Consider the following 27348-nt stretch of genomic DNA (forward strand, 5'->3'; position numbering starts at 1 on the left):
GTTTTCATTTGATTTAATTAATTTCACTACACAAACAAGATCTAATTTAATCATTTAGTGAAGTATACTCCTTCATTTCCTGCTTGGAGATAAAACATTTCCTCATTAGTATTTATGAGAAGGTCCAATTTTGTTTTGACTATTTACAGGAAGTCAGAGGAACTCACAGAAGTGTTCAGTTTGAGCAGTGGGAACTGAACACATTTTTATTCATTGCTATGCGAGTCACTGGTAACATGTGGTTAGCTAGTGTAAATCATAGCATTGTAAGTACATGCTAACATGTAATGACAGGCCATAAAATGCTAATATCTTGATATAGCCATGAAGTAAGTTATCTTGAAATAGCCATGAAGGAACATTCTTGTGTTTATTATGACTTTACATGCAATAGCCTGGCAATATGTCAGACATCCTCAAGTAACATTTTGCAGAGGTATCAGACCATATGCTAACATGTCTGAACAGCTCAGAAATAATTTTCTCTCCTTTTAAAAAGAACAATATCATGCTCGTCACAATCTGAGAAAATGTCCATGTGCTCCTCAGCTAATTCTAGCAAGTTCATACTGGGTCACAAAGATTATTGAAGCTCACCACCGTAGCTTTTAGAATAACAAGACATTCATCATTGTGTTTTGTAGACTCTTGGACAAGGAATGATCACAACAAATATGAAATTCAGAGCAATTCAAACAAGATAATTCAGTTACCACACAAGTCATGAGTTCTTATTTGTTGCTTTGCACGGAGTCATGAAGACTGCTCTAGGAAGGATAGATAGGATTTAAAGGGGAATGTTCACAGTGAAAAGCACAAACAAATTAAGGCCCTTTCCAGCATTAGAAATATATCTTCGGTAATGTTCCCTCTGAATACAACCGACTGCCATATATATAAACAGATTTTATTTTTATGTTTTTGAAAGAAATTGCTTAGGCTCACCAAAGTGTTACTTGCTTAATCAAAAATGCAGTAAAATATTCTTACAATTCAGAGTAATAGTTTTCTATTTTCATACATTTAAAAAGTATTTTATTCCTGTGATGACAAAGCTGAATTTTTAGCAGCCATAACTGCAGTCTTCGGTGCCACACAATCCACTTTTGTTCAATTTAAATAAATAGTAGCTAAGTACTAAAAAAAATGAAATAAAAGTACTGATTTTTTTTTTTTTCTTACTGACCCTACACTTTTGAACAATAGTGTGTGTGTGTGTGTGTGTGTGTGTGTGTGTGTGTGTGTGTGTGTATATATATATATATATATATATTTTTTTTTTTTTTTTTTTTTTTTTTTTCAGATTACCTTACTGAAACATGCTGATCATTTCTTCAAATTAGCCATCTAAAATGTTTTGCTAACATTGCTAATAATCTGAAATAAAGATGTTTTCTATTTATGGGAATGTGTATTATTTTACATTGTGAATGAACACAAAAACTGGTTCCATCATAACTTTTATTGTGAGGAATATACAGTACAAAACGGTAAAAGGGATAGTTCACCAAAAACTGAAAATTCTGTCATCGTTTACTAACCCTCATGTCGTTCAAAACCTGTCGGAGTTGGTTTCTCATGATGAACATGTTGAAAAAGATATTTTGAAGATTGCTGGTAATCAAACAGTTGGTGGTTGCCATTGACTTCCATAGTATTTTTTTCCTGAACCATCCCTTTAACATAAATTAGGCAGAATATCATCCAATCTGACCCTGAGGGTTCTACATTACAGTGTGGGTTCTCCTTATCAAGGCCATGAGCTCTCTCAAGCTCACAAAACACCTACGTGACTCAAAATAAACACATTTCTGAGTGTCAAACATCAAAATATTGGCAAGAGTATTATCCGATGAGCTCACAGATCCTTAAGGTCAGCCAGTGAACTGCTCCTCACTTTGGATTCTGTAACTGGGTCTTCCTAAACATGACTCTTAATGGTAGTAATAGTTACCACAGTCTATCTTAGAGGACTTCTGTAAATTCACATATATTGCACAGTGTCCGTTCAGACTTCATGTTTTGTGCAACTGTCCTGGTCTGAATATTTGTCTGTTTGGAGTCAACAAGTGATCAAATTTTCTCGCTGCAAGCCACATTATGACCAAGAACACGGCACATCAGTTCAGTTCTACTGGGAAAATCCCAAACCCATCTATGCAGGAGAAATCTGCAGATTGCTGGACAGGGACGGTTGTTGTTAATTTGGGACTAGACCGCCCACCCCAGTAGTGTAATATTTCTAATGCTGTTCTTAGATGTATGAGAGCCCGCCTATCTCTGAGCTGTGTCACCCCTCTTCTGTCACACGTCCAGGGGGTTCTGGGGCCCCTCGGTCCCCTGCGGAGGGTCTGGCTGGAGCCTGCAGATGGGCTTGTTGCACATGGGACAGACGCTGCGAATTTCCAGCCATTTCACCAGACACCTTAGCAGGAGACAAAGTGAAAAGAGGAGAGAAGGGTCTGTTATGAAGCAGCTATAGACTCGTCACAAGTTGACAGGCTGAAACTGCAAGATGTTTTTAAAAAACAAAAGTCTGACAGATGTTACTCAAGGTTAATACTCATATTTAAGTTGCAATGCCTTGACAGTTTAATTTGTGGTTCTTGTTTTAGTGCCTCTATTAGCATTCTGTGTGTCAGGAATATACATGCTTGAATGTTCTTAAAGGCATTTTTGTTTTAAATGTTCACACTGTAAAATAATCAATCAGTGTTTACAGAATTCTAATGTATTATTTTCAGAATTCAGAAACATAATGAGAAAGGCTGGGTAGTGTCACAAGATGGTGAAAGATCTTACTTTTTGTGAAATGCATGAGAACAGGGGCAAACCCCTAGTTCATCCCGGCTTCGAAACTCTTCCAGGCAAACTGCACAGGTCTGCTGCAAAGTGAACAGAGACAGTCAGAGGCTTTCGGTTCATGTATATTTACTAGTTAATTTATATTTTATTGAATTATTTTTATTTTCTTATTTAAAAAATTGTAATAGTTCCAACCATTGTTAATACAATAATGCAGATATTTGGCTAAAAATGTAAATTCTTACTCACTCTGTCATCCCAAACCTTGTTGGAACAAAACAAAAAAATAAATATTATGCAGCAGAATGTTCAAGCTGCTTTTTTTATAAAAGGAATATGAGAGTTGATGGTTAGAACTGTTTTACTTTTATTAAATAAAGGACGGAATCAGCTTGGTTATTCAGCCTCAAATGCTGTTTTGTGATAAACGGAAGAAAGTAAGTCACACAAGTTTAAAATAACATGAGTGAGTAAATTATAGAAATGCCAGATTTTACATTAGAGTGAACTAAAGGTATTTTTTTGGTAGTTCCTTACTCCAAGAAGACTCAATTTTTTCCCTGGACCTTTTAGAATGACCTGTAAGAAAAAAAGGTGTTTAATTATTAATATTATTTATAATTACTATATGCATCTGTGAGTGTGTTTATACACAGACACACACACACACACACACACACACATATATATAACATATATATATATATATATATATTAAAAAATACATAATTTACTTCATTATATCCATATTGTTCTTGTGTGCCCTGTCTCCTCAATCTGTGAAATATATAAAAATGAGGCATACATTAAAAATTAAAAATAAATCTTTTTACCTTCACATTCTTTCACTACAGCAGTTTAATGTTCTGTAATTTACGGATTGCACTGTATTAATGCATTCAGGTTTTCACATTTATTTATTTTCCTTCATTTTAAATTTAATTTTTCTAGTTTTTTCCTTTTTCATCATTTCAAATGGACTTTTAGTAATTTTTTTTTTACTTTATTATGCCTATGGAAAGGACAATGAATTACCATATGAAATAAAATACTACATAAATACACTTGCCATGTGATGTTTAATACAGCTGTTTACTGTATCTTCATTTTGTGAAGATATCCACAACACTTTCACTGTTATATAGTTTATGATACCTGAACAGGTAGCAACAGAAGATCATGCTCAACATGAAAATGAAGAGGCCTATTCCAAGAATGATGACATAGACATTGAGTGGAAGACGGCCGGTGATCTCTGAGGTCATTTTGCAGAAACTGTCTGTAATCTGTTAGTCTGCGTCACACAGGCATGCTGCAAGAGAACAAAGAAAACCATGGATTTTGGTCAAAAATATTTGTTAGTGGTGGGAGTCATGGGAACTCATGACTGTTTAGCTTTTATTTTTGCTCATCCTTTTTTTATCAGTAAAATAAATAAAAAATTATAGGTAATAAAAGCATATACATTGATTATCAGTATCACTCATACAACATAAATCTGTTAGGTGAGTGGGTCGCATATTTCTTTCTTTCGGACCCTTGAAAGACAACTCACATCACTGTGATTATCAAGTGTACTCTTCTCAGTGGCCCCTGCATGCATATTGCATACTGTGAGCCTGCAGACTGTCCTCGTGTTTCTCAACTCAATGTAACACTGCTCTCAATGTTGGACCTCGCTGAGCAGCATGAACTTTTCACTGTAATACATCTTTTAAAACTGAAAAACAAGAGATGTCACAAGTGGTGTCGGGTGATGTGTTCAACAGATAAGTGCAATAGTTTTTGTTTTAAAGTTCATTAGTTACTGTACAGTTTATTGAAGGTTATTATAAATTGCGCCTATAGGTTCTGTCCCTCATAAAAGTTAGGAGGGTAAAATTCAACTGTATTATGTCAATGCATTTTAAGATTTTTTTTTATTTTATTTTTTTATTGCAGCAAAATACTATGGCTGTTACAGTAATATGCACATACAAAATTTAAAAGAATTTTCATTCAATGTATTACAGGCAATTTGATGCAACCATCTTTTCGTCTTTGTGGTGATGGAAAAAACTTGTCAAAATCATCTTGTGTTTTTATTAATTGCAATAGCTAGATGTTTATTTACTTAATCACATCTTGAAGAAGTCTTCCAAAACCCTCAAAATAAGTGTACCATGTTAACTTTTAAATTCAAGCTAATTTATCACACATGGGAGAATTTCCTGAGCAGTGAACATAGACAACAATGGTTTAGCCTACTGTATATCCTAAGGCAATACATGTAAATAACAACACAAACCCAGTCAGCATGATGTTACAAGGCTTTTAGTTGTATCCAAAACGAATCAATTGTCTATATAATTTTGTAGAATCAATATTCCTCTTGGGCTCTCTGATAATATTAATGTTTTCAGAATGTCGGTCAGTATTTTCAAGCTGCCATTAGACCCAAACACTGTTAGCATAAAGAACAGACATCCTCACTTCATTTCACTGTGCTTGCAGATTAAACAAAAGCAGACAAGAAACACTCCATTGTGCTGAAGCACAACGGCAGAAGAAAAGAAAGGATGTTATTGTGCTTGGCTAAAAAAAAAAAAAAAAAAACATTTATTAAACTTCATTTAAAAATAGCTTTATATCAAACCACTACTCTTAAATATGCTTTAATAAATAAAAAGTTTATTTATTTTAGTCCAGTCTGCTGTTACCCATAAAGATGTCAAGAAAAAGGAAAAGGTTAACAGACCATACAATTTAACTATATCAATCAACTACAATTTTCAAATGCTTCAGAAAACAGAAACAACTGCTTGTGGTCCATTAGTTCCTGATGGAGAGACAATGTACTAACAATGGCTAACAATGATTTAAACAGTATTTAGAGTTATAAATTCTGTGTCAGAGTTATAAATTCTGTGTCAGAATTTCAAGCCTTTTAAATGCAAGTAATGGATAATATCTTATTATTCAACCATTTCATTATAAATTTTTCTTACTGTATAGAGATTAGCATTTTCAAAAGAGAGATCAAGAGAGTGTTTGGCAAAGAGAGTGAAGCTTGGCCAATTGTCTGTGCAGAAAGTGGTGCACCCTTTCTGTCATAAAGCCACCATCTGGTCTGTCTGTGCGGGGTTGAGGGGGAGGCAAGAGAGGTAAAAGCCTCACCAACCCAAGCAGGAAGCACTATTTGGGGGGGAAACAATAATAACTGACCTTGGAATCGAATGGTGCCAAACGATCACAAAATAGTGTGTCTAACACAATAGATACAGACAGAAAGTTTGTCTCTCTAGGTTGCACACAAGTTCAGGTCTTAGAAGAGAGTGTGGCAATCAGAAGAAAGGTAAAAAGGCTTGGGTTTTTGGGTGAAGGGGTTGGTGTTAGTAATATAAAGAGGATATGAGTTAATTATTGATAGAAAACCAGTGGGAGGGTCCGGGGCTCTGTGAATAACACATGGTTAGGGAGCTGGCCAGAGTATGTAGCCACTAGAAATGAAAGGAAGAAGAGCAAGAGGAGAGGGTTATGATTCATACTCACCGTTACACCACTGGAGAGGTGCTAGATTGCTCCAAATGATCCAGTAACTTGTGTCCAAAGAGACAGTGCTGAAATCCCCTCACTCAAAACCAGATGAATAATACAAGTTTTACACTCCCAAATCTCATACCACAAAGACAAGGCTTAAGAATCTTCAGCGCCTCTGGTTAACACATTCTGATCACCCAGCAGCTCCTTACAAGTGCACGGAGGAAGGCAGGACGATTTTGTATTTTCTTCGTGTTGAAATATTTACAAAGACAAGTCAGTCATTGTTAAAACCGGTGTCAACACGGGAACAAACCAACACCTACTTCTTGGTATCTAGGTTTTGCTCAACCACAGGCAAGTTAAAAGAACACAGAGCACTCTTTTTTTCCAAAATCATGATTCAAAAACAAGCAGCAGCACAGAATATGAAAGATTGGCAATGTGTCTTTAACACAAACAATGGATTCCCATCAACCTCCGCTTGACCTGAAGTTGTTGTAACTGGCTTTCTTCTTTTTTTATCTCTCTGTAGAGTCACGATAACAAAACAGCGAGAGATAGAATGTGCATCACAGAGAGTCACAGAATTCTTTGTCTTGTCTTCAAAACACTGTCACAAGGCACACCCCTTCTTGCCGTCAGCCACTTTCCTCTCGTCTTCTCCCTCAAGATTATCGACCTCAACGTTACACTCAAGCGTTTTCCTCGGTAACAAAGGAAGAGGAAGAGCGGTGGCACACAGCCGTCAGAGCGAGAGCTTGTGAATGCAGCCCATTCAACGCTGGGTCTTTCTCATACCATCTGGTCTGGCTTCTCCGCTGCAAAGACACAAAGGATAAAATGCATTTCCCAGACAAAGTGATGAGATTCCTGTGCGTTTCCTGTCGCCTTTTCCAGCAGCCCTGCCTCCACATAATGGTGCCGATGACTTCTCTCCTGCTCAGTTTGTAAACAGATCTCAGCTCATGTGATTCGCTGTCTGGATCACAGCTCTCCTTTCACCCGCCCCCTCCTCGCTCTCCCCCGCTCCCTTTCTATTCTGTGCGCCCTCTCTTCATGATTCTTCTCTCCAGCTGAAAGCTATTAGGAGGTGACAGTGGCCAGGCTAGCAGACAGGCAGGCCGAGTCAGACTCTCCCTGATGAGTCTGTGAAAGACAAGGCTGGGAGGGGAATGAAGGCTGATTCACTTTGCTTGACTGGTAGTCACGAAAACAGCAAGCGACTACAGAGGGAAAACAATGAGAGCGTGGAGCAAGAGAGAAAAAATCGAATAGAATAGAATAGAATCTCAGGAGGATACTCTTAGAGCAACCCCACCGTAAAAAAAAAAAAAAAAAAAAAAAAATACAGCATGTGACAGAAGCAGTGACGCCAGTCATTTTGTCACTGCAAAAGTAAATAAAAAAACACAGCTAATTACAGTTTTAGTTAACAGGTTTACTGTGTTTTTTAATTCATGTTCAGACAGAAAATATACTGCTGATTCATGTTGCGCATTATCAGTGTGTTATGTAAAAGGTGCTTTTGCTAAAACCCCCTGCAGATGTCAAAATAAGCTCAATTGATAACATTTGTGGCATAATGTTGACTGACAGAAATGTTTGGCCTTGTTGTCTTTAATAAAAAGAAGGGGAAAAAATTAAAGTGAGACGGGGCAAAATTTTGGGTGATTTAAAATAAATGTGGAGCTTATAAATTTATGAAACGACTTTTATTAGAATTTATTTATTTATTTATTAGAACTCAATTCTTATTAGAAATTCATTGGTTTTGAGTATTATTTATGCTTAAAGGTGTTCAAATGGCAATGCAGTTTATGGCAATGCAGTCATGCCAATGAAGTTGCAAGATTGTATATAACTTTACACAGAAAAGCAATAAGCAAAAATTTTCAAAAATGAAATCAGGTAAATTTGCTTCCAATGCACTGGATGTACACCCAGCAACTGTGAAGCACCAAATCTTTCTCAGCTTCAGATAACTGAGCCCATAATCCGATATCTTGAAAGGATTCACTTCATCTAATTAACAACCCCTCTGACAATTTTATTAATAAAATTATTAACAATTTTATTTAAACAATACTTCTTTAATTCCTTTAATTGTAGACAGAATTACAAATTGTGTGTTTGCATCTGTTTGGAGATGCAATGGTTTCATACTGTATGTGATGCTAATTTAGTTTTTTTTTAGCTCATTCTGCATAAAAACATCTGCTAACTCTCTTAAATGTAAAAAAAAATAAAATAATAATAATAATAATAATTGGATGTCAGTAGTAGTTAATAATGCCATTTAAACAATTCTTCCCATCTTTATGGAAAAGCATACTTTTCAGTGTGTTGTATTATACCAAATATGTTCTAGCAAGCATTATTATTAATTCATTAGACACTAATTAGTCAGATACACTTAATGCTTTGCAAAGTATAACAAGAGGTCATCTCAACCCGAGAGTACATCATGTCTCTTAAAAGAGATGCTAAATAGTTAATTGTGTGTTATCAAAATATTACAATTTGAGCTGCCAATCACCTCTCTAGAAAGAAAGAAACCGAACAATCTGAATTACAGGCTTCAGTGATAAATATAAACATAACAGTCAAGCATGTTTACCACGAAGAAGGAACAACAACAAACAATAAAAACAATTAAAAAAATTATGTATGAATGTATGAATAATGAAGAATATATCAAATGTTTTCCATCTGCCTAACAGTTGTTCTCCTTTGTATACATATCCCATTTGTTTAAGCGGCTGTAGATGGGAGTGTCATCAGTCTCTCTGTACATATAAACCCCTGTGACGCGGTTCCACTCCATTCTGGGAATGATGCTCTTGATTCCCTCACAGTCTTCTAGGAGTTGCTTCTCTTTATCTTCCAAGGCCGCAAAGCCAAAGAAGTTCTTGACACATTCAGCAGCAAGGTATTTAGCATGTACTTCAGCTGTACGCTGGAAAAGAGCTTCTTCGCTGGAACGATACTGGGACCAGTACACCTCCTGCTGATAGCCAAGGGTAGAGCAGCAGTGTTTCAGACAGAGGAGCAGAAAGACAGCGAGGGAGACGATTCCCACCAGCATCCAGCCTAACAACTAGATAGAGAAAATCTGAATCAGAATCAGAATCAGCTTAATACGCCGAGGAATTTGTTGTGTTTTTTAGGAGCTCTTGGTACAAAAGTACATATATACTCCCATATTATGACATTGACAACAGAAATAACATTTAAATTATAATAATAATAGTGATAATGTTGTGCACATATGCAAATAAGATTTATGTACAGAATTGTGCATTATTTACATTATTTACTATAAAAGAAGAAAAATTTTTTCATAAATTTGAGTAAATGCCCAATGAAATTAGAAGTGTATATTTAATTCAAGACAATCACAAAACTATATTAAATTGATAAATACCTGGGATTCATACTTTAGCTGGCGTTCAATCACTCTTGAGTAGTTCATAAATGGAGCGGGTACATCCTTACATGGAAATCGGGCCATTATCTCTGGAGTCTTTGTAGTAGAAGGAAAATAATCCAAAGAAGAGGGGTCTATAAACTCACTGAAAGCACAGACATACGCCTCCCCTCTCAGGAGGGAAATAACTGACCAATTGATGGGGGCAACAACCGCTCTGCCCAAAATGGAGCCCAACAGAGCAAAAGCAGCAGACAATGATAATTTCCGACATTTTCTGGTGCGGCACTCTGACACAAAGTCCCAAGTATTTCGATTCAGCATCACCCCGATGACAAAGAAAGCCAGAGTTGGTGCACCAATGGCTACCAGGCCATACAGGTAATTCTTCTTTGGTGAACACGGACAGTGAAATGCAAAAATATTGTATGCTGTCTGACTGGCTACTGTCCCTAAACCTATCAGGCCATTGAAGATCACGACATTCTTACTCTTGAAGAAGAGCCCAACGAATTTTAAGTTTTCTGAGATTATTGCAGCCATCTTGGTTTTCTCAGTGTGAATTAATGCAGGTTAAACAAAGTCTTTCTGAGAGTCTATGTAAAGTAAACCTAAAACACTAACAAAGACAGAAGACTGAAGAGTCCTCTTTTTTTATCTGACACCATCATACAGAAAAGCAGATACAGACTCTAAAAACTAGAGAAACGAAGGCAACCTGAAAAAAAAAATTCATTCACCTGTAAAAATAAATAAATAAATAAGAATTAGGGTAACAATTAACATCAATATTTGTTTAACTTGAGCCAATGAAAAATAAATAACTTTCCCTTAGTGATGAAAAAATATGCATGTGTACAAATCTGAATATTATGAGATATACACTCAAATTTCATGCAGAAAAGTTCTTTGAACAAAGACCCTCTGGGCAAGTATCAGCATGACACTGAGGCCAGATTAGAACCTAAAAACTATTTAGAAATAGAAAGACTTACATTCCATTGCAATGAGGTTCAAAAGGTCTTGATGAACAACCAAAAAGTTTTACAAATATGTACGAACAAATGCAGACTGCAGAAGAAGTCCTTAAAACAAAATAGTTTTCTGTAGGTAGCTTATGTTGTGTTGAAGTAGTGAGGTCTTTCCTCCGCTCTGTCCCTTGTGTGCATGCAGCACCTAATCATCAGCAGGATCTATATCTGGTTCCAGCCCCAGTGGAAAGTATGAGCATTTAACTAAAACCCCCACCTCCAAAATGTTTATATAATTTTAACTTTTTCTCATATGATCGAATAGATATTCATTTTTAAATACAGGATTGCACAATTATAAAAATGGGCAAAAATAATGTAAAATACAATTTTAATCGCACACTAATAAGTGTCTGTTTTGACATAAAATGAACCATTAACTTGTTACACACATAAATCTGTTGACCCATCTACGTACTTGAACTTGAAATATTTAAAGGTAGTTTAATATTTGTTAGTTGTAGAACTTGCACGTAGAAACATGAAATACAAACCAAAGGTAACAATGATATGTTGACCTGTCAAGAGCAAAGCAAACTGAGTATAAAGCGTTTTGTTGCTGTCAGATCCCTCCAGGTGTTGAAAACCCTCAACGCTGTTCATTAATGTTTTTTTTTTTTAGTCCATTCTGGTCTTTTTAATTTTCTCATTAATTTTCTTCTTATCTGTAGGACGGTTGACTGTGTGAACTGGTAACGGCAAAATTGTTTTATAAACGCTCCAAATTTATCGTCTATCACGCTCTAATTTTCCAGCTATAAATGCGTGTACAAACTGACAGGGAAAAAAATTTATAAATCCCATCAAAAGCATTCTGATGGATAATCTAAATCTGAACAGCAGCTGATTACAAATAGTGATGTCACAAAGATCAGTGTGATATTTCTGGACAGTTATTCAGTGATATCTTTTAGGAAGCATTATTATTTCCTGCATACTGTTCTGAAAAAAATACAGCATTTGTCAACCCCTAAAGGGATAGTTCACCCAAAAATTAAAATTTGATGTTTATCTGCTTACCCCCATGGCATCCAAGATGTAGGTGACTTTGTTTCTTCAGTAGAACACAAACTGAGATTTTTAACTGAAACCGTTGCAGTCTGTCAGTCTTATATTTTATGTGGATGGGAGTCACGGCTAAAACATATAATGATAATAATAATAATAATAATAATAAATATACACAAACAAAACCAAATTAAACCCTGGAGACTGTGATGCATTGATGTGTAAAGGCACAAAATGATCGGTCTGTGCAAGAAGCTGAACAGTATTTATATAGTTTTTTACCTCTAATTTATGCAATATTTATTTTAATTTTGGGGGGGGGTTTGTGACAACAAACTTTTAGCTTCACACATGTCCAGATTATCCAATGGGTATTTTTTATTATATTTTTTACATTATTTACATTTTAAATTTTATTTACATATTTACTACTGCCCAATAGCAATGACTCCAATCATGATGAAGTGCTTTGAGAGGTTAATCATGCACAACATCAAAACCAGCCTCCCCAACACACTTGATCCACTCCATTTTGCATAACGTCCAAACCACTCTACAAATTATGCAATTTCCTCCACCCTCCACCTGGGTCTTACCCACCTAGAAAATAAAGACTCCTATGTCAGAATGCTGTTCATTGACTTCAGCTCAGCATTCAACACAACAATACCACAACAGCTAATTAATAAACTAAATCTGCTGGGCCTTAACAATTCCCTCTGTAATTGGGTCCTGGACTTTCTAACTGGAAGACTTCAGTCAGTGCATGTAAGGCACAACACCTCGAGAACTACCACACTGAGGACAGGTGCCCCACAAGGCTGTGTGCTCAGCCCACTGTTCTTCATGCAGCTGACCCATGACTGCACTGCCAAATTCAGCTCCAACCACATCATCAAGTTTGCGGATGACACAACGGTGGTAGGTCTCATCAACAACAACGATGAACACACTACAGAGAAGAAGTGGCACAACTGGCTGAATGGTGGTCCCTCAAAGTGGTGAAGACAAAGGAGGTTGTTATGGACTTTAGGAGAAACCACACCCCACTGACCATTGACAGCTCGACTGTAGAGAGAGTCAGCAGCACTAAATTCCTGGGGGTGCACATCACAGGCAATCTCACCTGGACCACCAAGACCATGTCACACTCCAAGAAGACACAACAGCGGCTACACTTTCTCCACCGGCTGAAAAGAGCAAGTATCCCTCCACCCATCCTCATCACATTCTACAGAGGAACCATAGAGAGCAGCAGCATCACTGTCTGGTATGGGATCTGTAGTCCAGCAGACCGCAAGGCCCTCCAGCGTACAGTGAACACAGCTGTAAAGATCATCAGTGCACCTCTCTTCTCCATCCTGGACATTTTCCTCACACAATGCTCCAGCAAACCCAACAGTATCGCGAAGGACCCCACCCATCCCTCCCACAATCTCTTCCAGCTCCTACCATCAGGAAGATGGTACCAGAGCATCAGAGCCCACTCCGCCAGACTGCTCAACAGTTTTTTCCCCAAGTCTGTAAGACCCCTGAACACAAATCACCCTGCCCTCCTCTGACACACCACACAAACCCCCTACCTCCTGAAACATGGACCATCTCACCTCCTCCACCCCCCCAAAAAAACCAACCTTACCACAACAGGAAAAACTGTATTAAACAACTTTTTTTGTTTAATTCAAATCTATTTTGCGCAATTCTCCTCTATGCGCACTAGACACTTTTCACACAAACTGATGTACATACATAATCCCTAAAAAGACTCAGTAATATGTGTTTACATGCTCATGCGCTACAAATCTTCTTGCACTGTTCCTCAGCCAGCTGCTTGACTTACGATGTTTCTCTTTGCACATGTACAGTATTATGTGAAGCATTTAAAGTGTTATTTCTTTTTCTTTTAAAGTTTTTGTATAGGTAAACATTTGTATATAGTATATTCATACTCAAAATATGTCAGTAGGATAGTTGTGAATAGTTTTATACTGTTTTATTTCATTGTCATAAGTCTGTATTTATGTAGCACTGTGATCATGTTAGGCATGACATTTCGTTCCACTATATGTCCCCACATGTAGCGGAATGACAATAAAGCTCAACTTGACTTGACTTGACTGGATTGAGCTATGTGCTTCCAAAATTGATGTTCAAAAGAGATAACATTTAGTAGGCCTATGAGCTTTAAACATTTGTTTACTTTTTCTCAGAAGAATTATCAGATTTTTTAAAGAAGAACTATTTTGCATCAGAAATAAATAAATAATTATAAGCCTTTTTTTACTTTATTTACATAACAATAATTTATGTAACAATTATTATTTTTACAATTATTTTCTTTATGGTCTTTGTGGCACACATTTCTTGGGTGTTTTTTGATGCCAAAGACATTCGTTTTGGGTGTGTAGAATTGTTCATGAATTAGACAATTTGTCAGACTAATGGGATAAAATGTCCATTTCCTTGTCAGCTGCTTAACAGTCATGTATCCCATTTGTTTAAGTGGCTGTAGATGGGAGTCATCAGTCTCTCTGTACATGTAAACCCTGTGACGCGGTTCCACTCCATTCTGGGAATGATGTTCTTGATTCCCTCACAATGTGCTAAAAGTTCCTTCTCTTTATTTTCCAAGGCAACTCTTGACATTTTCAGCTGCATAGAATTTTGCATGTACTTCAGCTGTAAGCTGAAAAAGAGCTTGTTTGCTGGAGCAGTACTGGGACCAATACACCTCCTGCTGATATCCTAGAGAAGAGAAGCTATTTTTCAGACAGAGGAGCACAAAGATGGAGAGAGAGATGATTCCCATAAGCAACCACCCCGAAAGCTGGATGAAGGAAAGAAAAAAAGGTTGTGCATCAGAAGTGATCAAACAATTAAGGAATTTAACAACATTATAAAAAGTGACAAGTATCTGGGATTCGTACTTTAACTGGCCTTCAACCTCTCCTGAGTAGTTCATATATGAAGTAGGTACATCTTTACATGGATACTGGGCCATGATCTCTGGACCAGGTGTAGTTGAAAAGAAGCCATCTAAAGATGAGGGGTTCATGAACTCACTGGAATCATATGCCTCCCCACTCAGTGGGGAATTTACAGTAACAGGAGCAACAACTGCTAATTTCCTGCATCTTCTGGTCTGTCACTGACACAGTGTCCAAGGTATTTTGATTCAGCATCACCCTGACGACAAAGAAAGCCAGGACTGGTACACCAATGGCAGTCAGTCCATACAGGTAATTCATGGACATGAACAGTGAAAAGCTAAGATGTAATATGCTGTCTGACCAACCACTGTTCCTAAATCAATGAGGCCACTGAAGACCATGACATCCTTACTCTTGAAGTAACCTGCATTAAATTAGATGTATTCTGAGAGGAAAGCAGACATCTTATTTTGATAAAGGCGTTTCTCTGTCTCAGTTTCTTTTCGCTGATGAGGATTACCGTCTCTGGAAATTTAATGTTAAACCTCACAGATATAAGTCCTTTGACACATTTATACATGAAAAGAAGGGCAAACAGAAACATCTTCATTATGCTATTTCTACATCAATAAATGCATACTTTCATTTCATATAAAAGCAGCTGATTGGGCAAAGTTTCCTCAAACTTCAATGTGCCACTCAAAATAATTACCGAAAACCAAATATTAGCTCAAAAATCTAATACATTCTGAAATAAAGACTTACATTTCATTTGCAGGTAGTAGAAATGGAACATCCCGAACATCCACAAAAGTTTTTAAATTATGTACAACCAGAAGCAGATTGTAAAAACAAAACAAAACAAAAAAAAATGTCTGCATATAGCTGTATTTTTTTGTGGTCAAACATTGAGATCATTCCATCGCTCTGTCTGTTATGTACATACAGCAGTGAATAACCAACAGCAATTACAATGGTTTCGGCCCCAGTGGAACTAAGCATTTAACTAAAACAGGTTGGGCTAAAATATTTAAAGCATCTCTCTCTCTCTACATATAAATGTCATCCAACTCATTCTTCAAAATAAATTCCTTCCTGAGATCCAGAAAAATAGATATGACAGTGGTTCCTAAGTTCCAGTCATTTTTATTTTGCACGTCTCAATTATCTGACACTCCTTTGCAGATCTTTTAATTAAAATAGGTGTGTTTAATAAGGGAGACATACAAAATTGGAGCACTGAAGTGCACATAACATCTCAGAATAAAGAGATCGTCTCGGAAACCACAATGTGATGAAACAGATTCCCCATGGCAGGCCACAGGAGAGCCACACAGAAAAGTGAGTTCTGAAGTGACACCCATTGTGGTTCACATTCACAACCTTTCTGACTACATCCACTGCATCCACTGTCAAAAACAATATTCAAAGCCAATTTACAGAAATTGGGATAGTGTCCATACATTAAAACAAGCAACTAATTATAGTTACAAATTTGAATAATTATTTTAGAATTCCCCAAATTTAGGAGTGAATCAGATAAGAAATATATAGATTTTTATTTGATTAATCTTATTCCAAAGTTATTTTTGTCTTATTTTAAATCATTTTTAATTAATCTTGAGGCCCTCTTGAAAGTTTGCTGAGGCTCTCTATAGGGCCCTGGACCCCTGGCCGAGAGCCACTGCTTTAAGATATCCTAAAATCAGATAAAATATTATTTATGTAACTAAGTTATAATAAATACTGCTGCTTTAAACTGAAGAGCGTACCTAAATTACGTATTACTTTTTTTTTTTTCTCGAGTGAAACGGGCCCTACTGTAAACTCAGCAGTTAAGCCTAAGCAAGCTCTACAGTTTTAAACTGCTGCGGCAGGTTCTGTTGGACAATAACATTGTCTGTGACTGAGTAACATCATTTAGGAAGTGGTAAACTACATTGATCCTTTAGTAGCCAACTTGCCATTAGTGGGCGGGGCTAAACATAGATATGTACAGGTAGATGCCTCATTCGACAGCCCCAAGCACGTAGATGCGTGCCAATGTTAATGGACAACGTGACGTCATTCACCATAAATATTAGAAGATGCTACAATCCTCATTATCCCGAAGAAATGGGATAATCATTCACTGGTGATAATGCGAGAGAGGGGCGGAAACATAGCCTAGATATGTAATGATTGTGGCATGTTTGCATATTCACTGATTATCATGGTGAATGACCTCAAGTTGACCTTTCCAATATGATGGACGGCTTATGTAATGTGGCCCATTGAAACAGTCACTAATGACATATCTACGTATACATATCTATAGGGCTAAATACCGTGAAAAAATACCTCCGGAGTGATGTTAACACATGCTGATATGTCCTTGATATGACTGATGACATTAACAGCCCCCTCCTTAATTTAAATTTAGCTATAGCCTACCTGAATTTTAGTAAAGCTTGATTTGTTACATAGAAAAAAAGAGTGGCATTCATTATTAACATCATCGTCATAGCTATTATTATTGTCATTGTCCCACCTGCGTGTTGCTTTTATCACATAAAAGCCCATTATATCCTATTATGTATTCATGGTAGGCCTAACAAACAACTTATGATTAGCGACTTATGAGTCCCAGGCGGATATACAATAAGAAAGGGCATGCAATAAATAGAAACGAGATCTTAACAGTGATTACTGCAATACCACTTCATTCGATTCAGGCGAAGTCAGACTTTGGAGTAGTAAGCCACAGCTGTCGTTTTCACAGGTGTGTGATGGTTGCACTCTTTTGAGAGGCTGAGTGTATCCAAGTGCGCATGTCCATTCATATCTTCAGCGCGCTTGGTCAGCATCAGTGCGGGTTTACAAAGATGCCAGTTCCAAAGGACTTTATTCATATCTTCTTCTTTACGGATCCCAAGAAGCTTCTCCTCGTCACTCTTCTGTTTTTCCCCATCATCATCGTCTTTTTTACCTTTCCCTTTCTTTGTGGGTAACTGGGATTGTGGAACGATTTCCCCACTGACGCTCTCGAAGTATTGCTGTATGCAGACCTTAGCGAAGCCCTTGGCGTGCTCTTTACACGTTTCGTCAAATAGTTTGCGCTCTGTATCAATGTAATGCGACCAATATTTGGTTTTAAGAAAAGCGGCTTGGGTAAAACAAGGCCTTATCGCCCTTATCAAGAAGGCTACTATAGTTATTACCATTAAAAAGCTCCATCCACAGGCCTAAAGAAAGAAAGAAAGAAACATCGCAAAAGATTAATTTAAAAACAAAACAATAGGCTATCTACTGTAGTTGTGGCCTATATAGGCTATGCATATATTTTATATAATAGTCCAGTTTTATTTAGTTAAATAATTTAGTTTCCATAGGCCTACATAATTTATTTTATGCTTTGAAATCCCTGGCCTATATAATTTATCTGTGTGTGTAATTAATCATGGACTGTCTGTTTGTATAATTATGAAAACCTGTTTTTAAAACTTACAAACATATTTGTTTCTAGCGCGTCAACTGAAGCCTCAGGCTAAGCGTATGAATACTTAATGAGGTAAGCACTAAAGCGGTTAATGATTGGTTGTCTATTGATAAACAACTTTAGCAACGCATCGCTTCACGCTGTATAGCCTACCTTTACAAAATAATTAACATAATTAATAAAAACCCATATGCGCAGTCTTTCAGAATTAGCCTACTTTTGCAAAATTGCTTTACCCAGCGTTAATAGTGGGCTAATAAGTAAGATAATTTAGGAAAGTTTTTTCTTTGTCATTACCTGTGAAAAACAGCGAATATACCTAGTGGCCGCATCTATGGAAATAATTTCATGTCCATCAAATACGTCTTTGCATGGAATCCTTGCTTGAAATTTCACAAGCTCCTTTTTGGATAAGATTGGATAGCTCTCGTTGAGGAACTCGGATAAATCAGCGGTGGCGCTGAAAGCACACAGAAAGCTCTTGCCATCCATTAAAGTCACGGCGACCCACACTGCCGGAGCGATGAGAGCGCGCTGCGTCATGGAGCTGAACATGTAGCGCAAAACCGCCGGATCCTTCCTGCGTTTACCAACCGGTCTCTTCCATTCTTCAGTTAACACTGATATATTGTTGTTGAGTACATATCCAAGTAAAAAGAACCATATTGGCGGAACAATTAGAATACCGATTCCATACGCATAATTGTAGTCTGGAAGACAAGGACAGGTGAACTCAAAAGAGGAATACATCTGAGCACTTGCCAGAGCCATGATCCCACAGATGCCATTCATGAACGACTCTTGGTTGGCTTGCAAAAACTGGACCATAATCCGAAACTTATCCATTTTCAAAAAGTCGGTTTAACTTTTAGAGCAAAATAGTAGATCAAAGTTTATCGAACTAGTAAAGTTGAGCAATAATAAATGATAGATCTTATTATAATCAAATACTAGCTCTGTCTTGTCAGAGAAAAAAGAAACAAGGCTGCTGGAACAGAGTTGAGTCCAAAGTGAGGAAAGGTTCATGAGGTCGCCTTCATGCGTGGATGCACGTGAGTGACAGGCCCCTCCTTTAAAGTCTCCAACACATCCTCATCTAAATAGTTGGGTGTGATTTTTGTCCTGGCATTGTCCAGTGCTTAAATTGTTCACTGTCAGGCATAATACATAACTTCAAGACAAAATCTCTCTTACTCAAAAGGCGTATTAAAGGTAAAAGTACATTTCAAAACATGGACAATACAAACACAGAATGCAGTGGTCTAACTGCCATGCAGCTAAGATCATAAACATTTTTACTGCGTAATGCTAATAATAGATATACACAATATATACAGAGAACTACATACACATTTTTTTCAGGTGTTGCCGAGGTTCTGTAGTAATTTGCATGCAAGCCATATCCATGAGGTTGTTGTGTAATGTGTGGAAAGAGACATGCAAAAATACACAAACTAAATCCCAGCATATTCAAATGCACCTGCATCCAAGCACTTGAGGAAGGTTAAAACAAAGCTTTTTGAATTGACATTAATCTGATAGTAACATTACAGTTAAACAATGTTTGGGTTCTACGTTCATACTAAATATGCACATGAAACATTTTCCATCCAGGCATCTTTGCCTCAAAATTATGGGGGCCTGAATTATACATCCAGCTTTTTAGGCTTTTGCTTCTAAATTAACATTAATTAGTCAATTAGTTCTCAAGTTATTACAATTCTAGGGTCAATTATTTTATTCATATTTAATTAGTCACTTATTTACATTCATTCTTATTTAAGAGGTAAGATCTTTTTTCCCTCTGTTTTACATTTCAGAGAATAATGCCTTCCCATTGTGATCTTCCCAAGTGATACACACTTTGGGTTTATAGGCCATATTGGTCACGTCCAGCTCTGGTTTGCACTCGTACCAGGTTTGCAGTAAATGATCCACCTGATCTTGTCTGGTTATACCATGCAGCTGCTCCTCTTCCTTCTCTTCATATTCTTTATGGATTGTACTGGGTCTGAGTGTATTTGAAAGGGCCATTCTCACGGTCACATCTTCTTGCATACTCTCAAAGAACTGCACCACACATTTTCGGGCAAAATCTCTGGCATGAAGGACACAAGTCTCATCGAAGAGCTTCTGCTCAATGTCCAAGTAATTGCTCCAGTAGCGTGTCTGCAGAAAAGTGGCGTGATTGAAGCAAGGCTTGAGGACACGGCCCATAGCGCCCAAAAATATGAAGAAAAGGAGGATTGACCACCCTATAGCCTTAGAGAAGAAAATACATTGCACAAGAAGAATAGATGAATCTTCTGGTTATGCAAAGCATGAAAGGATTTTAACCACCTACAGATTTGTTAAGGTCTGCTCCTGTCAACCTTGTACAGCTCAATCTTACTTGGCAGTTATCACGTCAAAAAAGATTGACATCACTGACTAAAGACAATGTAAGCACTGAAAAAATGCATGCAAAAATGTAAGAAAACCCATTCACCTGAGAATAACAGCGCACATAGCGTGAGACAGCTTTCCGGAAACTGTTGTTTTTGAAGATAACATCTTCTTTGCAAGGCACCTTAGCCATGATCTTGATCAATTCGAGGCCAGTGCTGTTTGGTATTCCTGTGAAATATTTAGGGCCTAAATTCATACTAAATGCACAGATGAAACATTTTCCATCCAAGAGTGTCATCAGAATCCAGACCATGGGGGCCAGAAGGGCCCGTTGCAACATTGATGACAGCAAAAATCTGGGAGAAGAATAATATACATATTTGTATATGATTAATACTAATAATAAATTAGTAATATTATTAAGCTTCAAACTTACTTCACCACTGCTGGATTTTTTGTCCTGTTGCCTAGGGGTCTTTACCCACTCTTCCATCAGCACCCCTGTATGACGATTGACTAAAACTCCCAAAAGAAACAATATAATTGGAGGCACGAACACGACCCCCAGTGAGTACATCTTGTTGTATTGTGTTCAGCAGGGGCAGTTCAAATCAAAACTCGTATACAACTTGACACTTATCAGTGACAATATTATACAGATACCATTAGAAATAGACTCAGAATTTGACTGGAAATATTGCAGAACCAACTTTAAACGATCCATTAATTAGTTTACGTTGTAGCTATAAGAGGCTGCAAATGTGTCAAATGTACTTATCTGATAATGACCGCCAACTACGTTGTTGTTCAATCTGCGCTGATCGAGTCTGAGAAAAAGACAAACGAAAAAAAATTACTCACTTGACAAATTCTTAATTTTATTTAAAAGTAATTATATGAATCACGTGGAGACGAAAGTTTCACAAAAATGAACGTGTCTCGCATATTAAAAATAAAAAAATATACTTGACCGGATATTTTTCTCAATAATAACCGCATTGTTTGACCCTCAGGAAAATAACGTAAAAAAGAAAGCTCAAAAAGATCCTACAAACGGATGATTGCAACGGGGGTTGTAGTGTATTGCAATGTGTATTGTAGACTATATGGCTGAACTTTGGTGAGACAGCGACACCGTGTGGGTTGTCGTTCGGTAGTCACTAGTGCAGCTGCACATTCTTAAAAAGGGCAGAAAAACAAAGCAACGAAAAAAAATAACATGATTTTAATACTTCAACAGGCTTATGTACATATTTACAATACGTCTTTTTATTGGTGTAATTCCTTGTGCATCCATAATTAACACAATAGGCTCATAATATTAACTATAAGTATATATTGTGAAAACTTTAATATTTAAAAACTTCAATACTTTAATGTTTTCACCACCCCCAGGGTACGTGTTGACATGAAGTTGACTCGAGAGCGGGACTTACCCACGTGCTTTTTATGGAGGAGCGAAGAGGGCCCCATGGTCACTTCCTGGATGTGAGAGATGAGGAAACAGAGGGGTAACGGTACTGAAGCGCTTTCTCTTGTGTCGGTTCAGTATCGTTCTGGAACAATGAACAACGCTGGACTTTAACTCGTGGATTTACAGTGTAAGTTATTATTCTGTTCTTGGTCCAAAACAAACGCGCGCGAGTAGTGACCATCTGCTGTTTCATAGATTATTCAGCTGTGATTACAATTTAAAAAGCAAGAGTTTTGTAAGCCACATGAGTTTTGTAAAACATCTTAAGACTAAAAAAAAAAAAAAACGCAAACTGTGCTGATTAAAAAGAGAAATTGTTAGATGCTCTGCCTTTAAGTCGTTGGTTGCGTCACTGCCTTCCATTACACTACGTATCAGTCGACCTGTTGCTGATAAACTTGCCATTGACTTCAATCATTTCAGGCACGCGTTAATAAGTGTTTCTTCTGTATTAGTGTCTATTTGTGGATTTCTCTCTGTTTAATGAGTACATTGTTGCTGTTGTTGTTGTCTAAACTCCGCCCTTTAGTGTGTGCAGAATGTTGGAATCTCTGCAGCGCCACACAAATTTCCTGGAGCTCGAACATTATCAGTCATCTCATATACTCTATTTATATTTTTATTTTTTTCCCACATAGACTGTATTTATTTATTTATTTATTTTTTTGTCCACCAAAAAATAAAATAGGCTAAATACAAAATAAAAAAATGGGCCTAAAAAACTTTGTGGCCTAAAAAAAACTTTGAGCCATTTATTTTATTTTTATTCTCTATGTGGTTTGGATAAAAAAAAATGTAAATGCAGCTTAAACACTGAAGTGTGTGAAAAGAAAAAATAACTTAACTTTTAACTAAAGTTTTTTTTTTTTTTTTGGTTAGAAATGATCCAGAATCAATATTTGAGCAAGCACATAACAGCCAGTGTTCGAAGCTGTTGCCTTACTTTAGCCCGATTAACAACGGTTATCTTATAATAATGTTTTCTAATGGAAGTGGTTCGGGTAGGTTTTCGCGGGAAATTCGAGCATGGCACTGCGTCATTACGTCACGTCTGTAAATATAAAGAAGATGTCCCGGAATCCGGATACTAGACTATCTCATGTGAGGATCCTGCAGGTGGCGAATCATTTAATTCAGGGGTGGGTAACGTTGATCCTGGAGGGCCTGTGTCCCTGCAGAGTTTAGCTCCAAACCTAATAAACACACCTGAAAAAGCTAATCAAGGTCTTCAGAATACAGGTAGGTTTTTTTTTTCAGGGTTGGAGCTAAACTCAGCAGGGACCCAGGCCCTCCAGGATCAACGTTCCCCACCCCTGATTTAATTTAGCCTATTCCCACAGCAGCTGGAATAATTCAATTAAGTTTATTATTATTATCATGTTTTGATGTCGGATTTTAATCAAGACAGATTATACGAAACACATTTGAATTATATTATTACATATGAAATTATATATTATGTGCTTCTTATTACAGATAGCCTAGGTTTACAGATGTGTATTTTAAAGACAACCAGTTCAGAGGAAGCATTGTTTGCTTTTTGGGTTAAAATAATTTCTTAATATGAAATTCGAATGATGTGACAATTAGAGATTAGACTGCACAGAAATTAAAATCTACATGCTAATACTATACTCAATGATGATGTTGTTAACATTAATAATTTGAGAATAAAGTATAAAAATAATACTTTGCAGGGTTGGATGTGATGTAGCCTATATATATATATATATATATATGTGTGTGTATGTATGTATGTGTGTGTGTGTGTGTATATATATATATATATATATATATACAATGCTGATTGTGCTGATATGAGCTAATCAACCAATGGTAGCGCGATTTATTGTAATGCTTTTTTCCTCAGTTGATCAGAACAAAGCTTGGCAGACTTATTACTTGTTTAGATGACAATATATGGTGAAAATTTTTATTTGGGTCATATATTCTAAGACATAGGCTAGAATCTGTAATTACTAAGTACAGTGAATAGCCACATCGGTGTGGTGACTGATAGTGATGGGCGAATCGATCCTGAAGTATCAACATTAATACATTTCATAATCTAAAAGTTCAGTTTAGAAGTATCGTATCGGTATCGATATTGACAATACAGGTCATTAAAAGTATCGTCATCGTATCGAAAACAAAATATGTGATATATATGTATTGATGGGGACCAAGATGCAAAACTAATGGACTGTAGCTTTAAGTAAAATGGTTAAGCTTCATGAATTCAACCGAAAACAAGACTGGATGAGAATACTTGCTTGCCTTCTCACCATGGTGTATAAAAAGTCCAAATAAATGGCACAACTGATTAAAAAAATAGACAAAATAAGTACATTTTTACTACTATGAATTGAATATCACTTCAAAAGATTGACAAAATTTGTGTCTCTAATGCTTTAGAAAGTTACGGGATACTAAAGAGTACAATATTCATGCAATGTACCAGTAGCATGCAGATTGTATAAATACTGAATTTTATCTGCCTCATTCCAAGAATCACTCAGGCTCCAAATGCCACACTATAAATAAACCAATTACAAAACGTCCTCCTCAGTGTAAATAAGGCAAAATGACAAAATACTTTCAACAGAGATGGTAACACAGCTTTTTTTTTTAAAACCCTGACGTCAAGTTAAGAGATAGAAAGTTATTAAACAGATTTTTTTCCCTGATATTATTTTACTTTATTTTTAAATCTCTTGTTTTCAGTGGATACTTTTATTTGTAAACAGTTCTAATTTGTGTAATTTATGACATTTTACTTGGGTTATCTGACTTCCTTCTCCAGTGCAGGACAGTCCTTTGTATAACAGTTTGCAAATAATGTTTTCACAAAAGGTAGAAGATGTGTTTCCTTTCAAGAAGCTCACATTAATCCAGAAATGTGTGTTTTCTCAGACTCACAGTGAAGGATGCAAGGTGCTATTGCGCGGGTTTGCATGGTGGTAGTAGCGGCTATCCTCCACCACCCGCTGCTCTTCCCTAATGAGAACACCACCATCCCTGAGCAAGATGATGAGCTCCTGACCCGGATGAAGGAGCACCAGGAGAAGCTGGAGGCCGAACAGAAGCGCCTGGAACACGAGATCTCTCAGACAGAAACAGCTCTGATTGGTGATCAGGACAGTTACAGCTGGTACTTTTGGAGCTCTCTCTGCCTAGTCATTTTCTTCACAATTGAGGTATGCAGGCAGGATATGATCCCTACTGAAATGCCGGACCCCATGGAAGATGAAGATGGAGATTCCAGTGCCGAATATCTCAGCGCTAAGACTGTAGTCCTCGATAAAGGTGTCCTAAGTAACTTCTGCAAGACCCGCTTCCATCCTTTCATCCACGAGAGCGGGAGAGTGCGAGAGTTTATCGAGGGCTTTGCAGATGATCTGCTCGAGGCTTTGAGAAGTGTTTGCGATCGAGAATCTGACCTGGAAGTCGAGGACTTTGTTGGCATAGGCAGTATGTTTGAGTCTTGGAGGGTGACTAAACCTCCAACATGTGACCTCATTGTGCCTTTTGCTCCTCCACGGTCATTCAGGTTTCAGTTTCAGCTCTGGTGCGACCCCTCCACTGAAATCCCACTGGACTTGCAAGGATGTGGAAGGATTAAACTAATTAAACCAGGTGGGAATGGCACAGACTGTCTTTGTGCCGCAACCAATCTCGGCGATGATATGCTGTGTCTGCTTCACAATAGAAATGAGTGTGAAAAGCTTGAGGAACTCAATTCGGTGGCGCTCCTCTGTGCAAAGAACACCTCATATTTGTCGAAAGATCAGATCATGACATGGTTCCAGATCTCGGTGAGCAAAGCATGGGGCCAGATCTCTCATAAATACGATTTTGAGCTGGCATTTCGGAACCTGGACGTCCCTGGAGCTCTGAAAATCAGATTTAGGTCTGGAAAGACTGTCGTTCTTAACATTACCCCTGCTGTTCAGTTTGAGGACACGGATGCTTACCTCATCTCTCATTTCCCATCTGACATTAGCAACTCTTCAGACACTCTCTGGAAACTCTCACTAACTGTTTATGAAAAGAATCTGCTTAAACATCTAGCAAAACATCTTCCTACAAATTCATGTCATGTTCACTGTCTTCAGATAGTTTCCTTCTTGCACAAAAAGCAGACGGCTTTGACTGGGAGAAGCGCCTTTTCTAATTACCATATAAAGACTGCGCTGCTGCATCTGCTGTTGAGTAAACATCCTGCGACGTGGCAGCCACAGAATCTCGATCACAGATTACGAGATCTACTCGGCTTCCTTCAGCTAAGCCTGGGGGAAAAGAGACTCTATCACGCAGTTGTCGGGAACCCTCGCATCCCGGCTGAAATTCTGGTTCCTGAAATAATCCGTACTGCAGAGCCGGTAAACCTGTTTAGGCCTCTAGTGTTGCAGAGGCATGTATATGCCAAAATGGAAGAGCATTTTCAAGAGATGGTCAGAAATACCTCTGTGCTTGTACAGGAATATACCCCACACTTGTCTAATGGTTACGTGAGACATTAGTTTAGCAGACCCAGACGTGGATTTACGCAACGATCTGGCTTTGAGTGTTGGGGATTTCTACAGACTCAATTACATGATGACGTTTTGCACCTTAAATGTAAGCGACATTTTAAGCACTGTCTGTTACTGATGCTATATTGATATGTGGGTGTTTCTTCAACTATGGGACTTTTCTGTCCCAGGGGCCAAATTTCAACTTTTTACATTTATGTTATAGGTAGGTCAGATTAAAGCAGTCTTTATTTGCCTTTTTTATTTATCGTTACTCTTTCTTTTTTCCCAGACTGAGACTTTCAATCTTCAAATATAAAATCCATCATAAAAGAATTTAATAAATCACAACAAAGAGCGAATTATACACAATCTTCAATATTTATTTTGCCAAAACAAATGAACTGATCATATAAATTTGTACACATTAAAAATTCTGAGTTTCGGTATCATTTCCTTGATAACAAACAAACTTGGTGTCTTAATGTAATAATAATAATAATAATAGTAATAATAATAACCAAGATTATTTCAAAAGTTAATTTATTTTTTACAAAGGGGACAGTGTCAGTGAAGAGCATTCTGGAGTTGAAATAAATGTATTGTGTGAAGAAAATCAATGTAAATATGACCTTAGAACAGTTAATATAGCATGCATCATGTTAAGCTGTAATTTTTCTTAAATTATGCAAAAAGTAAAAAGAAGTGTGTATTTAAAATATATAAAATGCTTGCTGTGAAATTGTCAAAAACAAAGTTTTTTCAAAGGTT

At 37.1% G+C, this 27348-nt stretch overlaps 4 protein-coding genes and 2 pseudogenes across 7 annotated transcripts; 1 reads left to right on the forward strand and 5 right to left on the reverse strand.

Moving 5' to 3' along the window:
• Positions 1–1447: 1447 nt before the first annotated feature.
• On the reverse strand, positions 1448–7349 carry LOC128026203 (RING finger protein 122). Of its 3 annotated transcripts, XM_052613048.1 has the most exons (7): positions 6337–7349; positions 4361–4525; positions 3961–4117; positions 3540–3582; positions 3343–3384; positions 2803–2885; positions 1448–2425 (listed from the first exon to the last, which is right to left on the reverse strand). In XM_052613048.1, the coding sequence occupies exons 3-7, from the start codon at positions 4068–4070 to the stop codon at positions 2305–2307; spliced, it is 399 nt and encodes a 132-aa protein (XP_052469008.1). In that variant the 5' UTR covers positions 4071–4117; positions 4361–4525; positions 6337–7349; the 3' UTR covers positions 1448–2304. The 3 variants fall into 3 exon arrangements, with proteins under 3 accessions (XP_052469008.1, XP_052469007.1, XP_052469006.1); XM_052613047.1 differs by lacking the exon at positions 4361–4525 and having other exon boundaries at positions 6954–7349; XM_052613046.1 differs by lacking the exon at positions 4361–4525 and having other exon boundaries at positions 6337–7348.
• A 1395-nt stretch (positions 7350–8744) lies between these two features.
• Positions 8745–10480, reverse strand: LOC128025898 (calcium homeostasis modulator protein 2-like). The gene is made up of 2 exons (XM_052612494.1): positions 9752–10480; positions 8745–9424 (listed from the first exon to the last, which is right to left on the reverse strand). The coding sequence occupies exons 1-2, from the start codon at positions 10295–10297 to the stop codon at positions 9041–9043; spliced, it is 930 nt and encodes a 309-aa protein (XP_052468454.1). The 5' UTR covers positions 10298–10480; the 3' UTR covers positions 8745–9040.
• Positions 10481–14274: 3794 nt separating this feature from the next.
• LOC128026594 (calcium homeostasis modulator protein 2-like) lies at positions 14275–15187 on the reverse strand (annotated as a pseudogene).
• Positions 15153–19194, reverse strand: LOC128026774 (calcium homeostasis modulator protein 1-like). Its single transcript, XM_052614045.1, has 2 exons — positions 18499–19194; positions 15153–17947 (listed from the first exon to the last, which is right to left on the reverse strand). The coding sequence occupies exons 1-2, from the start codon at positions 19045–19047 to the stop codon at positions 17444–17446; spliced, it is 1053 nt and encodes a 350-aa protein (XP_052470005.1). The 5' UTR covers positions 19048–19194; the 3' UTR covers positions 15153–17443.
• Positions 19195–19479: 285 nt separating this feature from the next.
• LOC128026205 (calcium homeostasis modulator protein 3-like) lies at positions 19480–22165 on the reverse strand (annotated as a pseudogene).
• Positions 22046–26939, forward strand: LOC128026204 (inositol 1,4,5-trisphosphate receptor-interacting protein-like). Of its 2 annotated transcripts, none has more exons than XM_052613049.1 (2): positions 22046–22190; positions 24977–26939. In XM_052613049.1, exon 2 carries the CDS (start codon positions 24991–24993, stop codon positions 26584–26586), a length of 1596 nt encoding a protein of 531 aa, XP_052469009.1. In that variant the 5' UTR covers positions 22046–22190; positions 24977–24990; the 3' UTR covers positions 26587–26939. The 2 variants fall into 2 exon arrangements, with proteins under 2 accessions (XP_052469009.1, XP_052469010.1); XM_052613050.1 differs by having other exon boundaries at positions 24985–26939.
• Positions 26940–27348: the final 409 nt, after the last annotated feature.

The sequence above is a fragment of the Carassius gibelio genome, chromosome A13 (genome assembly GCF_023724105.1).
Source record: "Carassius gibelio isolate Cgi1373 ecotype wild population from Czech Republic chromosome A13, carGib1.2-hapl.c, whole genome shotgun sequence".
NCBI classification, from domain to species: domain Eukaryota; kingdom Metazoa; phylum Chordata; class Actinopteri; order Cypriniformes; family Cyprinidae; genus Carassius; species Carassius gibelio.

Excerpts from the sequence above, each read along its gene's own strand:
- LOC128026774 (XM_052614045.1), bottom strand. The coding sequence starts at position 19,047 with ATGGATAAGTTTCGGATTATGGTCCAGTTTTTGCAAGCCAACCAAGAG. Across the intron at positions 17,948-18,498 it reads ATATTCGCTGTTTTTCACAG|GCCTGTGGATGGAGCTTTTT; the intron begins GTAATGACAAAG and ends TTCTTTCTTTAG.
- LOC128026204 (XM_052613049.1), top strand. The coding sequence starts at position 24,991 with ATGCAAGGTGCTATTGCGCGGGTTTGCATGGTGGTAGTAGCGGCTATC.
- LOC128025898 (XM_052612494.1), bottom strand. The coding sequence starts at position 10,297 with ATGGCTGCAATAATCTCAGAAAACTTAAAATTCGTTGGGCTCTTCTTC. Across the intron at positions 9,425-9,751 it reads AGCTAAAGTATGAATCCCAG|TTGTTAGGCTGGATGCTGGT; the intron begins GTATTTATCAAT and ends TTCTCTATCTAG.
- LOC128026203 (XM_052613047.1), bottom strand. The coding sequence starts at position 4,070 with ATGACCTCAGAGATCACCGGCCGTCTTCCACTCAATGTCTATGTCATC. Across the intron at positions 3,385-3,539 it reads AACAATATGGATATAATGAA|GTCATTCTAAAAGGTCCAGG; the intron begins GTAAATTATGTA and ends TTTTTCTTACAG. Across the intron at positions 2,886-3,342 it reads AAAAATTGAGTCTTCTTGGA|CAGACCTGTGCAGTTTGCCT; the intron begins GTAAGGAACTAC and ends TTCACTTTGCAG.